The following is a 14,951-nucleotide window of genomic DNA, read 5'->3' on the forward strand; positions in this document are numbered from 1 at the left end:
CTCCAAAATCAGAAACTTTTATGCAGAGGCTGATTGAAAGAAACAACAATTTAGAAAGCATTGAATACCAAACTCAATGTTGCCACTGAAAAATGGGCGCTGACATTAGGAGTTTAGACTAGAATCGATCTGAATATCAAAGGTTATGCCCCTAAAAAATCAGCACCTAGCAAAGGTGTTCTCTTTGTATGCACACACAGGACACTATTAGACCGAGATTTCCAAAGCACGTCTCTAGTAAAGCCTTTGACTGCAGTAACATATAGTTTAAGCCTAAGTAACAATGAAAATTCATAGACATTCAATTGCACAGAAAGCTCAAACCTGACTAATCCCAAAAATCGTTACCAAGGGCTAACATCAACGATAACTCAAACGCGGCTCAAGGCATAAGAAGAAATATCCACAATAAAGATCAATGGCAACACCAGTTGCCATTTGAAGTATTGAACTTACTTATGAAAATGGTCGATTAAGGTTGGAGAAGCATACAATCAAAATTCAAAACTAAACTTGTATTTTTAAATGAAGATAATATAGAAAGAATAGTTTGACCTAGATTATGAATATTATAGGACTCTCCTCACTAGCAATAATGAACCGGTCTGAATAGACAGTTACTAAAATTTAGAGTTGTTTTGTACATTTAAGTTTTGCATGACCAGACTAAAATGAGGATTAAAGACATGGTGTGTTGTTACAAATGAAAATTGATGTTATTCTAAGTGGAAATTGTTGGAATACTAAGAAGAAACTATTTCATCTGAATTCCATCCCCTCCCCCTGATAGAGCTTCTTTTTAATAGAAGTCTTCAGTCTTTGCTTCAGATGCTGAATCAAAGAGTCTCTGAATATACTCAGCTTGCGGGCCTCTTCTTCCTTGAGAGGGTAACCGCCGGAGTGATTGGCTTACAAAGCATCACGCACAACCAAAAATTGGATAAAACATGCCTAGTTGTAATATTGTGACTATTCGCTTGCACTTATCCGTTCATATTGGGTCAATTTTGGCAATCACTCCATCGCCAACCCTCTAACAAGAGGTCGCGCTATATACCCTCTAACAAGAGCTTTGATATCTTAACCAAAGAATTAACGCTCTAAGAGTCTTCTGCGTCTGAATGAAACAAATTATATAAAATGCGAAAATGAAGAGCTGATAGAACATCCAACAAACAAACTATCTATCATAATAGAAATTTTGCATTACAATACAAGGTATGTAACTATGATAGCATTAATTAAGGAGTAACAAAATTATCGATGAGAAATTTAGTGAAAGATTAATTAAAATGATTGGTGGGAAATAAGGTGAAAGATGCACTGGATCATTAAGAATCTAAAAAAACTTTTCCAACTTTAAAGAGCAGAAAAAAGTGCAAGAAACAAGCAAGGCACATCATCATTGGTAGCAAAACCAGGCAAATTTATCATAGAGACAACGCAATGAGAATCATAATCATAATTCACAAAACAAGGCAATTCATCAAAAGAAAGAAACTCGCAATACCTTTTTATAGTACAATTAATTAATCGATAGAAGTAAGATTTTTTCAATGGTTTAACAAAACTCAGTCAACTCTATACTATACTGCAGTGATCCTAATTGGATACATTATCCTTGTCTCAATCCCAAAACAGTTGTCTCCAAGCTTGATCTTCACGTATCCGTTTTGGCCAAAATCAGTACCAGCTGAATTCCTGATCAACCAATAAGGAGTATCATCAGTGTGCACCCCACAACCTGCAACCACTACCAGGTGCCCTGTTTGGTGGTAAGTTGGAGGGCCAGAATAAACCTGCAACAGTAGATACACATCAATCTCTATTTGTTGAAAAATGATAGGAATATACACAAATGAAAGGCTTTAAACTGCTGCAGGGATGGAGCTGAAAGAATCTCTGCAATAAACTGTGTTTGACAGCAGGTCTTAGCAATTCCTGAAAATGAAACCGCATGCGACAACTGATTTCTATATCTACACATCAGATTGGTTAGGGATTGGAGGCCAACACAGCAACATATCATTTAATCCACGTGTCAAATCTACTTCGCAATCAAATAAATTCCACATCCATAACAGATTCCACAACCACTAGCATTTGTTTCACTCCCCCACATTACTAATTACTATATTTTTCTCTGCGGAAAACATAAATAAAGAAGAAACAAATCTTTCAATGAGTCATTTTCAGTCCATACGTCGTTCCAAAACCTGACACTATCACCAGCACCTAACCTCTTCTTAACTACGTCCGAAAACCAGTCTGATATAAGACTAGATCTTGACCCCAACTTCGATAAGTCCCTCCAGCAAATCAATGAATTTTGCACCGAGTTCAGGTTCATATTCGGACTGGACAAATGAAACTATCTTAATTTTGACATGGGGAACTGACTCTTCTTTAAACACATTTCAACCTACCTGCCAATTTGTTTGCCAACACTTTGTATAAACTACTAATTAACGAGACAGGATGCTGACACTGACTTAGGGAGCTTTGAACTATGCTTAAAATCATTCAGAAATGCAAAAAAGCTAAACTCAACCACCTACTGCTAAAATCTGAGATTCAAGCCGCAAACTCCCTAATCTCCAATTTCACTCAACACTACAATCATTATTTAAATAAATGCATAAACAAAAACACATAATTAAGCTATCTAACCTTATCTTCATTCCAACCAGATAAGGGCCATTCCGAAGCATCAACAGCAACTACAAAAGTTTGCTGAGTAACCATTTCCAGCATCCTTTTTAGAATCATTTTTGGATCACCGGTGAAGCAATGATAATGATGTATTCTGTATTTCACTCTAAAATCTGGAAACGGTCTTGTTGTTGAATCAATAGCTTCAGCAATTCCCTTATAAGGTAAATTTTCTTCGGTCGTGACACCTTTGAATCTGAAAATATCAAATACATCCTCTGGACTTAAACCAGACTTATGAATTGTAAGCATTTTCATTGGATCATCTCTAGCCAAGTGATTCATGACATGCTGAATCGACAACTCGACCAGTTTACCGGTTTGAATCTGAAGTAAACTTTCCACAGAAGCGACAATCGAGAAAATGGCACAAGCATCTGCATTTAAAGAACAAAAATTGAAGTGATACGTCAATACAAAATGTTTGAACCTTGAGGAAAAAAACTAGTTACCCGTGTCTTCCTGGTTTTTGACCGGGGTTAAAGCATTCTTCTTTCTCCAATCCACATTAGGCACATCATATGGAGCACACAAGCCTCTTGTAAATGTAAGTGATGAAGAACCTCTAATGAGAGGCATGGTCCAAATCTTTGGAACATCAGCTGAAAGGCAATATACAAAAAGGGTCCTTTATTCTCGTTTTGTTTAACTCAAAACACAGCTAGTTCTCACATTAAAACCAAATGCAGAAGCCATCCATGAAAACATCACAATAATATCCTATAGAAGCAACAGACCAACTATAACATCCAAACATTACATTTAGATAGTTTTGGATTACAAATTGGATAGTTTATTCCACTTAAATCAGCTATGATAATAACTTTCCCTGCTTATTCAACTTAAATAGAGAGGTATGAGAGAAAACCTGGAACAGAAATCAAATGATGAGATGCTGATAATGGGAAGTGCCGAAGCGGTGACAATAATTGGAAGTGCCGAGACGGTGACAACGGGAAGTTCCGAGACGGTGATAAGATCTTCCCTCCAACTAATCTTATCCAACCCATAACTGACCTATAGAATAGCCATGTTAAAAGTCTAACATCAAACAATGTATGTGAAAATATCAAAGAGAAGATAACTGCACAGGTATTTACATAACTAACTGCACATGTGTTTACATACTTTGAATTTGAAATGCCAAAGAGAAGATAACCTAAATATGTTAAAACTAAAAAATGTTTGAAAATAATAATCTGAAAGCAGGACAAAAATGAGTAAGCACATATGATAAGGTGGAGTACTGTTTTAGAGGCTATTAGGTGAAATGCAGAGGCAAGTGACATCTTCAGGTTCCAGTGTTCATACATTTCTTGTTAATCATCACTGTTTAACACTAGTAATTTTCATATATTACAGTAGAGATAATACAAAGTAACACAACAAAATTTCAAAATTAAGCATGATAGTAATCTTGACAAAAAAAATCACAAAATGAAGTCAATTTCGTGATTAAAAAATTAATAACATCATTAATTTCAAATTCTATGAAACACAAATACTCCTTGGATTAGGCTCATGTCGTCGGTGTCCAACACTGACACAACACTTTAACACCTATGATTACATTGAATTACGTCATTTTCTCAAATTATAACCAGCATCGGTGTTCGTGTCGTGTCCGGTGTCCATGTATGTCGGTGTCCGTGCTTCATATTTCAATTAATTGAAATTAAAAGAAAATAACTGAACCGATTATTCCATCGAATGTTGCTGAAAATGATCAGTAACCTAAGAACTTCAAAATCTCTGTTAACACTTAATTCAACTCAACATTTAGTTCGCTCTTATTTCGCGTTGTCAATGGAAAAAACAGGTATCAGCAAATTTCAAGCTGGAAAATGAATTTCGAAGATGATAGCTGGTGAAAATGAAAAATATCTTCAATAAAGCGATCAATGATCATCAAATATAACTAAATTCATAGCAACTAACACAAAAATGTTAGAAAAATAAAATTCATATCGATGCAGAAGATTTCACACTTCGTTCTTGACTTTAGACTAAGGTAAGTCGAAATTCTGTTGTTTATGGATGGATTTGAGAAATCTAAGATGAAAATCGAGCATAGAAAATGAGATTTACGGAAGAAAAAATTAAACATGATAAACGAAATGTGAATGGAATTTTGAGGCGGATTCAGAGGTACATTTCCATGAAGAAGGAGAGAGAAAAACCTGAGAGAGAGGAAGAGAATGCAGAAGGTGTGTGGAAGAGAGAAATGGGAGAAGAGAAGGAAAGAAACGCGGGAACCGTATGGAGTGTGTAACTAACTCAAAATTCAAAATTGAACAGAGTGGGGTTGATATAGTTTGATCCAAGTTGGAACCTTCTCGAATTAGTAACTACAGATCTATTAATTAATAAAACAATGCGACATTAATTTTAATGTAAGATGAAAATGAAAATAAGATGAAAATGAAATAAAACAATGCAACATTAATTTTAATGTAAGATGAAAATGAAGATAAGATGAAAATGAAAATACCTTTTGTAGCAACACGTGCCGAAGAATTCCCAAAACCCAAAAAAAGAAAAACACGTGCCGAAGAATCTCGCGATCCCGAAATAGTTGGAAACTTACTATTTATTCGTTTTATAATGTAGGCTTTCATTCTCCTTTGTTTGCTTTTTTCGATGTGGGTTCAACTGCTTTCTTTTGAAGTTACAACTTTCTTAATTTGTTTCATCTTTAACTTGGACAATTCCCTATTTTGACACGCCTTAATTGAGAATAATCATGAACTACTAGTAGCAATTTGTAGTAGTATTTACTAATTAGGAGTAGAACAACGCATTAATTAACTAGGAAATTTTTAATGCTAAGCTAACCATGAAATGTTCTTTAGAAGAGAGATAGAGACAAAAGTACCCAAGGACACCAAAGCTAAAGGCACCCAAGTGCTACCCGCATGCAATATAGGCATGTCGATATAGGGAATGTCGTCACGTGTGTTGAAACTGACCCAGACGATATAGAAAATGTCGTCATGTGGAGAATACTTGTAGCATGTTTCTTTTTTAATTTGTTTCATATTTAATAGTAACCATTTTAAAATGGTAGTCCTATTGACCATGATAAGTGACGAGTTGTTCGACATGTGAGAATTAAAATTAAGAATTTGAGGCATCAAATGTAATTTTTAAGAATCATTAGAAATTATTATTACTAGAGGATTGTCTTGATGCGTTAATAGATACACCCTCTAGTCGTTATTATAAGTAAAAATTGGTATTTTAAATACAAAATAAATGATGTGTGTGGTCTTTAATATAAACCACATACATTATTTTTTGAATGAATCTAAGATGTTGATTTTTGTTTATAATAGTGACCGGAGCTCACTATTATAAGCAAAAATCAACATCTTAGATTCATTCATTAAATGATGTACGTGATCTGTAATAAAGACCATGTACATCAATAATTAAATGTATCTAAAATGTAACAAAGCTCCGAAAACACAAAGAAGGTCTCGAAGATCATGAAACTTCTCCTCTGAACCATTGCAATTCTAAACAGATCCATATAACAACAAAAGCAATAAATTGTTTTTCTCAGCAAATAAGATTTGAACAAATGTAAACGAAACTGAAAACTGCAAAGAAATAAGAAGTGTATAATAATATAATCTACCACGGCAAATGTAGCTTATGTTATCATGCCAAAAAACTTCCATCTCTAAGATTTTGAATGTTAGAAATTTATATATGGTTAGTTCCTGTGAAGAAACTTAATTGTGAGTAATCTTTTATATCTTGGACTCATCACAAAACAAAATAGCAAAAACGATAAAATAAGGTTACTTGAGATGATGCAAATTTGATGTTTTCACTGTTATTTCCCACTTGCTATAGCTGGATGTGCTAAAACCAATCCTTTTTAGCAGCATGTGATTGTTGTGTTCCTCGACTCGAATATGTGAACAAATTCTTCAAAGAAACTGAAGGCAAGACTCAGAAGATGACTTTTGCAGTAGGAGGGAAAGGTGGTGCATAACACATTTATCAATTATCATCAGTTTTTCCTAAACCGTCAACTACAATAACATGCTTGATGTTGATCTTTGTATCTTTGTCAAATGAACTTTGCACAAGTTGCAAGGAAATGGGTACTCGGTTAACTTCCACTGAAAGGTTCCTTGAATTTGAACTTCTTTTGGATCCTTCTGATCGCACTTCTTGAAAACTTTCATGTGCCTGGCTTTGGAATTTCAATTTTCTAAATTGATTATTCTCAACCTGAGCCTGAGGCTTACGCTTGGAAAAGAAGCTACGCCAGCAGCAGCTCCTTACCGACGGAATGAAGTGAGCCTACATAGCTTATTAAGTTCACCTAGTCCATTTTTTTTCTCACTTCATGCATGTCTGGAGATGAGGCTCCACAACTTGATTTGCTTTTATGAATAGCATTCCAACTCCCACGCCTAGAGGAAAAAGACCTAGGATCCCCTGCAGTAAAAATACAACAATGAATTCCAACTCCACAATGACTTTGTTATTACCTTCTTTATGGTTGGACCTGATCATAAAGACCTAAAATTTGAACTTCTGTTAGGATTCTCAACCTCATAGGAAGCCACATGGTAATCTGGTTCTCCATTTTTGTCTCAGGAATTGGATTTAATAAGCACAATGAATTCTTAATACATGAACTAAGAAATAGGAAACAACCTACAACCTTTAGCTAAAACATTCGTATAATCATCAGTTTCATGATCACATTCTTCTTTTTCTTCTTCTTCTTCTTCTTTTTCTTCTTCTTGGTATTGGCCAGTGTATACTATAATGTCAGTGATATTTCTTATTGTTAACAAAGGAATTCTTTTCATCACTAACTAATTGGTGACATCTTAAGTTGTGGTTGTTTTCTTGGAGCATGTTGATGAGGTTGTAAAGTCATAGCCTTTGTTGCTGGCTAGAGACGGTTCATCATGAATTCTTGCGCCGTTATGCGTGTTTATCATGAAGTCTTGAGCTTGTTTATCATCAAGTAGAAGAATTTAGTTCTACACTTGTTTGCATCCAAATTACTTTCACATAGTTTTGCGTGGAATTCAAACGAGAGTAAGTGATCCATCCCATACAAATAAAACTGTTTTGAAACCATCTTTCCAACTAGAATAAAAAAAACTAACCAACCTTGGACATATAGAACACTCATTTAGATTCCATAAGGCTCAGGCTAGGGGGGCACCTGATTTATACTCCCTCCGTCCCATATTACTTGACCTAGTTGACTCTGTCACGTATGCCAATGCACAATTTTAAACTTAAATTTCTTTAATAATCTAGTCGAAAAAATTATGAAAATTTGATATTTTGAAAATATTAATCGAGACGAATCTAACAACATCTTATATGCTATATTTTGTTTTTATATATTAGTAGAAAAATAGAGTCAAAGCATGATACATGAATAGTGCAAATATTCTAAATAGGTCAAGTAATATGGGACGGAGGGAGTACCCAAATATAATAGGCTAGGGGGGCACCTGTTTTATACCAAAATGTAATAATAATTTAACTTATTGCAATGGATGAAGACCTTGGTACTGTAATCCTCAAATCCATGCTTTACTTTACTATCCCGTGTCATACGTTTCTTTTTATAGACAATTTCATCTCCATTTTTCACACACCTTTCCGATGTGGGACTGTCACGGTACTCTATAGTTTGTCAACTTCAATGTGAGTGAAAATATAACTGTCAAATTGGTTTTTTAAGAATAAAGTGATGAATTTTGTCATAAAAGAAAAAGAAAAGAAAGAATAAGTGGTAAATTGTTAATTAATTTAGTATTAGTAATCTATTCTCTATATATGAAATTAATGTCTATCAAAAATACAATTTTACCCCTTCTTAATTTTTTGACACGTCATCAAAATTGTATCCTTTTGTGTCTTTTGCTTCAATCTCCCCCTATTTTTTCTCCTTTAAAAACAAATTAAAACAAACTCTCTCGATAAATCATAAAACAACACTAACTTAATATTTTTTTAAAGAACAAACAAACTTAATCTTAATCTCAATAAAAACAAATTCTCCTATAATTCAACTTCTAAATATCTAAAGAGTTAAAAACAATTTACAATCTCTTTAAAAAAACAATTTACAATCTATTATCTTATTATCTAATTATGAATATTAATGACATGTAAAAATACAAGTTTGTCCTATGTTAATATTTTGATACATCAACATATATTTACCCTTTTGTATCTTTTGTAACAAAAGATCCAATCTATTCTCTTTCTCTATATATGAAACTTAATGTCTACCAAAAATACAATTTTACCCCTTCTTAATTTTTTGACACGTCATCAAAATTGTATCCTTTTGTGTCTTTTGCTTCAATCTCCCCCTATTTTTTCTCCCTTAAAAACAAATTAAAACAAACTCTCTCGATAAATCATAAAACAACACTAACTTAATATTTTTTTAAAGAACAAACAAACTTAATCTTAATCTCAATAAAAACAAATTCTCCTATAATTCAACTTCTAAATATCTAAAGAGTTAAAAACAATTTACAATCTCTTTAAAAAAAACAATTTACAATCTATTATCTTATTATCTAATTATGAATATTAATGACATGTAAAAATACAAGTTTGTCCTATGTTAATATTTTGATACATCAACATATATTTACCCTTTTGTATCTTTTGTAACAAAAGATCCAATTTAGTTGAGAGAGAGAGAGAGAGAGAGAGAGAGAGAGAGAGTAACTTTCAAAAGATTGATCAACCCTAAAAAAAAACTCACTAATCACGGGTGCAACCGAGTGAACTCATATGTGAGCGCGAAACCAAGTTACAAAAAATGAAAAGTGAACATATGTGTAGAATAACTAATGGATCGACCGTCATCACGATATCAAAATTCAAGTTTTAAGAACTAACTAAATAAACAACAAGCATATTTGAATTAACCCGTGCAGAGCACGGGCCGTGCTTAGCACGGGTTTGTTGCTAGTTCCTTTAAAAATAAAATACATAAATATTGTGTAACGAACTTCAAATTTTGTTATTTATTTTAATTGTATATTAATTATGTTCACACTATTTTAATTTTTGTATTTTAAGTTAATTTTTATTGATGATATATTTTTATAGCATATACATAGAAAATTATCCATAGTGAACCGATAAAAATATCACAACTTAGGAATTAAAATAGAGGTACAGACTAAATATACACCCCACATACCTTATACTTTAAGGGTAACATATCGTGTACCCGAATTCGTATCACATACAAACAATAGTTTCTCCTTTTATAATTCTAACGGACACTTTAAATTGAAGGCGTGTCTGATACGTGTTGGAAGCAATACAACAAGTTAAAACAAATGATTTGATGATCAACATCAACTTCAAGTGAGTTATACAATTCAAGACTACTAACAGGAAAGCTAGACAAGCTAAACCAACCAAGCAAGGCTGGTATCAGCAGAATAGTATTCACGGTAAACGGGGTTAGCAAGCATTAATAATAGGAGTAAGCGGCTGCACCAAGAACAAGAACAACAAAAGTTTTTCCTCACTAGTTTACCTCCAAAAAATGATAGTAAAACTTCACACTGCATCAAAAAATACTCTGATGTTATTCCCATTAGAATTTTAGAAACCTTTTAAGGACATGGAGAAACGTTTCGACAAATTATTTAAAATCAGTGAGTCATATACATGGTATTTTAATATTTTATATAACAGTAGGCATGCTGAATAAGATGATCTTCCAAGTGCCAAACAAACAGAGCCTATGCTCATAAATCAAATATCATAATTACACTCAATCGCTAAGATTTTATTTGAAACTACTTAAACAGCTATTAAAATAAACTACATAACAAATGAAATCTGCACACAAAGTTTTGACATAACTCATTACATATTTTCTTTAATTAGGCTAACAATACTCTCTCTACTCTTTAACCTGCACTTAATTCCAATTTTTTGTAACAAGCAAGGCACATCATCATTTGTAGTAAAACTGAGCATCTTTATCGTAGACACAAAGTAACGAGCATCATGATCATAATTCACAAAATAATGCAATTCATCAAATGGCATTTAGCGAAAACAGAAGACAAACAATTCGATTTATGAACTTTCACAGAAGACAAACAAAGACAGTGACATGCTTAGCCTCGGAAAGAAATTGAATATCCACAAAATCCCACCTTTCACTGCTTTCACTAAACAATATGCCACTGCAATGGCTACTTAACCTCACAACCGGAACTGCAGCCTGTGCCACCACCGCTGAAGTGTAGTAAACAAAAGAATACAAGTGGTACATAGTGACTAATGCAATTTGGGTTAAAAAAACTGGAGGGAGAAACAGGTGGAGAGCAAAGTGGTGAGATCAGGTTGTGGATTGAAGACAAAGATTAATAAAGGGTATGGTAATTTAATTTAATAAGCATAAAACCTTAAAAAATTAATAAAAGATATCATGTCACAGGTGCAACAACTTAACTTTTCTACACATTAGTAGTAACTTAACTTTTCTATTAATAAAGGGTATGGTAATTTAATTTAATAAGCATAAAACCTTAAAAAATTAATAAAAGATATCATGTCACAGGTGCAACAACTTAAGTTTTCTACACATTAGTAGTATCTTATCAGTGCAGGAAAAATATATAACCTTAAAAAATGAATATAAGATTTCATGTCACAGGTGTACTACTACTAAGACCGCTACTAAGCAACGCATTTCTAAGTTAAGCATTCTAAATCCCTTAAAAAACCGCATTCCCTGTCTAGAATGTTTTGTTCAATATAAATAATAAGACGACGACTACTACTACTACTAATACTAATAATAATATATTAAGAAAACATAAAACATTCATCTGACTCCTAACTATTTTTTCCTAATATTTTCTCAACCCAATTACTTTTGCATTAAGATTCTAAATTCCTGTCAAAACAATTCCTTAATAATGAGATACATTCCCTCTAGCTTCTCTTCTCTCATACGCAAATCCATAGCAGCTATTTTACTTAGCTGCTTTTCTGCCATTTTCCTATCCATAGGCTCCATTTCCTCTAACTGTTCTCTTGCCATTTTTCTATCCATGGCCGTCAAGGAAAGAGAGTGGATCAACCTCTGATATTCATCAAGATTTATGTGGGAGAAACCAAAATCCTTCATCCGAGTCAATGACTTGAGAGCGTCATCAAATTTCTGTAGCCTGCAATATCCAGCAATGAGCGTGTGGTACAGCAGAGCAACGATCAACTTACAATCCTCCTTTTTGCATTTGTCCAAGATCTTCCTAATATGTAGCAAACCCTTTGAATGTGTAAAACCAAACATATGAGGATCACAAATGTATACACCAATACTTTCCAATAGCCTCACCATCTCCAAAACCTGTCCAATTTCCCCATCTTTAACATAGGCAGTAATAATTATATTGATAACATATATTGAAGGACGTTGATTGTCTGCAATCATTTTAAGGATCAACTTCTTGGCTGCTTCTAAATCTTTAAACCCACACAAGGCTCTGGCAACATGCATAAAGAGCGTTTGTTTAAGCCATTCTTCCCAGGCGTCCACCTCAGGGATATCATTCAACATCTCCAAAGCCAGATGTACAGTTTCCTTTTTTAAACAAAGTATTTTGATCATATTCAATGGTAATAACATTTTTAACTTCAGCGACCAGTTTGGGTTTGTTTTGCGTTTCTCATTTGCAGCCATATAGAGAGCATAGGCTTCTTTAATCATATTTTCTTGAGAAAACAAACTTAACAAGTGGCCAATTATGTAACCGTCATCAGGAAGGATGGTTTCTGGATGAAGCAGCATCTTTTGACAGATAGAAGCGGCTTGGTAGGTCATATCAGTGATACATCTTGTGGCCAAAAGAGCTTTCAGTGTAAAGGTGTATGTATCTCGATTCGGCACACATTGAAATGCCTCAAATTTATGAAAAACTTCGAGTGCAATCTTTCCTTGGTCCAACATAAATGCAAGGGAATGTAGGAGTTGATTGAGAATCTGCGTGTTAAGAAGGTCAGTCTGATAGTGGCCAATATGCTTAAGCAATTCCCACAGAAAATATATGTCATTCTTCCTTAGATAAATATTATCTTCAATGGAACCACGGCATATTGCTGAAACAAGGGATTCCAGAACAGGGGTAGTGATGAGATGCTTATAAGTGTTTCTACTCCTCCAAGCCCAGTTCATAAAGTGGATAAGATTATGAGGCGAAACCTTTGGGGTTTCAGTTAATTTAGTTTGAGAAGAGGTTTCAATAACTTTGAGTACAAAATGATGCAGTTGCTGACGCATAGTTTTAACGTCGTCCGAATTAACATTTGCGCACACACAACCATAGCTATGTGGACGAGGAATACCACCAAGAAATGTGAGATCATTCTGGAAACGTTTGGGAGCAGTGAAATCATCATCAATGTCTTCATCACGACTAGGAGGAAGGTGGATGTATTCTTCTTGAGGAGAAGAAGAGTAACCACCATCATGATCATGTGGGAGGAGCAGCAGCATCTTTTGACAGATAGAAGCTGCTTGCTCTATCATATCAGCACTACAACACTCTGTACTCAAAAGAGCTTGCAGAGTAAAATAATATGTATCGTGATTTGGCACACACTGAAAGACCTCAAACTTATTAAAAACTTGAAGTGCGGCTTCTCCTTCTTGACCCGTAACCGAGAAGGATTGTATGAGTTTATTGAGAATCCGGGCATTAAGAATGCCGCCGGCAGGTTGATGATGGTGGCCAATGCGCTTAACCAAGTCCCACAGAAAAAGTATGTCATTCTTTCTAGGTGGTGTGGGAACAGTAGAACATATTGATGAAACAAGGGATTCCAGAACAGGGGTAGTGATGAGGTCCTTGTTATTCTTCCAAACCAATTTTATAAAGTTGATAAGATCATAAGGTTGAACCTTTGGGGCTTCAACAAATTTAGTCTGACAAGAGGTTTCAATAAGTTTAAGTGCAAAGTGTTGTTGTTGTTGATGATGTAGAGTGGTGAATTGAATGGAATTAAGATCTGAATAAATTTGGTGGCCACGCTCGTTAGGAGCAGCATTACTAAGAAGACTCATCACTTTCTGGAAATCATCTTGGGAATTTGAATTACAGGATAATTGCAAGTTAGAGGTAGAGAAAAAAACCTTTATTCCTGAGGAGAATGATGATGAAGAAGAAGAAGATCTGGTGATGTAATTCCTGCCATGTCTTGCAAACGCGATCAAACTCTGCATCATAAAGCGGTGCGAGTTGTGTCGGGTCAGAGCGGCTAGGTTTTGTGTCGTGTTTGGCTTTCAGTTACACTATCACCCACTTTAGTACTTGAGCAGGATGTTTGGTAAATTAAAATCCAACCAAATCTAATAGTGAATTTGGGTGGGGTCAAAACTGGACTAGTTTTGACTATGAGGTTCCATCCTATCTTATGGTGCACCCATGACAATAAAATATAGAGGAGTGATATTTTGACAACTAAAATCAAACAACTTTAATGACAACCTTTTTTTCTCTCTTCTTATTGGACAATAACAATAGAGAGAGAAAAAGGAAGAGAGAGAATAAAAGTATAATGTGAGTATGAGAGAGAAAGTTGTCACAAAAGTTGTTTAAAAGTGGTTGTTCAAATATCATTTCTCTAAAATATAAACTCTTTTCATCTCTACTTCTCACTCCTATTTTTTGGCAAAACACATCATTGATTCACAAGTAATTAACTCATATCTTCTTCAATCTCATCTTTGAATGTTGTTCTGGGTGCAGGGTCGTATCTGAGGCAGATAAGTAGAGCGATCGTCCTAGACCTCAAAAAATAAGTATGAAATTTGGGTCCAACAAAAAAAACGGGGGGTTTATTAGGCCGTACAAAAATTACATAAATTCATTGAAAGTATTTCTGGACTTTTATTTAATGCAAGAATGTTCAAATCATTGGATAATGATGAATTAACAAGTGCTCTAAGGGCATTGTTTAAGGTGCCCTCAAAAGGAAATTTAGCTAAATTTATTATCGTATCCTTTTAAAAAAAATATTATTGTACTTTGTCAAAAAAAAAATTATTGTATATTTTGTCAATTTCTAAATCTGATTGATAATTGACTAAAAAAAAAATAACGTTCATTAATCCTAGCTGCCAGGACAGGAATTATTTGCCGTTATAGGGAGAGTTGATTTTTTCCATGTAGACCTTTATTTTCCTTTTTATATGT

The 14,951-nt window shown here is 34.1% G+C and overlaps 1 protein-coding gene and 1 pseudogene across 1 annotated transcript; both read right to left on the minus strand.

The window, feature by feature from the left end:
* Positions 1 to 1,586: 1,586 nt before the first annotated feature.
* On the minus strand, positions 1,587 to 7,547 carry LOC146933122 (uncharacterized; annotated as a pseudogene).
* A 3,828-nt stretch (positions 7,548 to 11,375) lies between these two features.
* LOC146933123 (uncharacterized) lies at positions 11,376 to 14,138 on the minus strand. Its single transcript, XM_085704856.1, has one exon. It carries the CDS (start codon positions 13,979 to 13,981, stop codon positions 11,654 to 11,656), a length of 2,328 nt encoding a protein of 775 aa, XP_085560982.1. The 5' UTR covers positions 13,982 to 14,138; the 3' UTR covers positions 11,376 to 11,653.
* Between the last annotated feature and the right edge of the window lie 813 nt (positions 14,139 to 14,951).

This window comes from Medicago sativa, chromosome 4, assembly GCF_051527215.1.
Source record: "Medicago sativa cultivar Bolivia chromosome 4, Bolivia_mono, whole genome shotgun sequence".
Taxonomy (NCBI): domain Eukaryota; kingdom Viridiplantae; phylum Streptophyta; class Magnoliopsida; order Fabales; family Fabaceae; genus Medicago; species Medicago sativa.

Excerpts from the sequence above, each read along its gene's own strand:
- LOC146933123 (XM_085704856.1), bottom strand. The coding sequence starts at position 13,981 with ATGATGCAGAGTTTGATCGCGTTTGCAAGACATGGCAGGAATTACATC.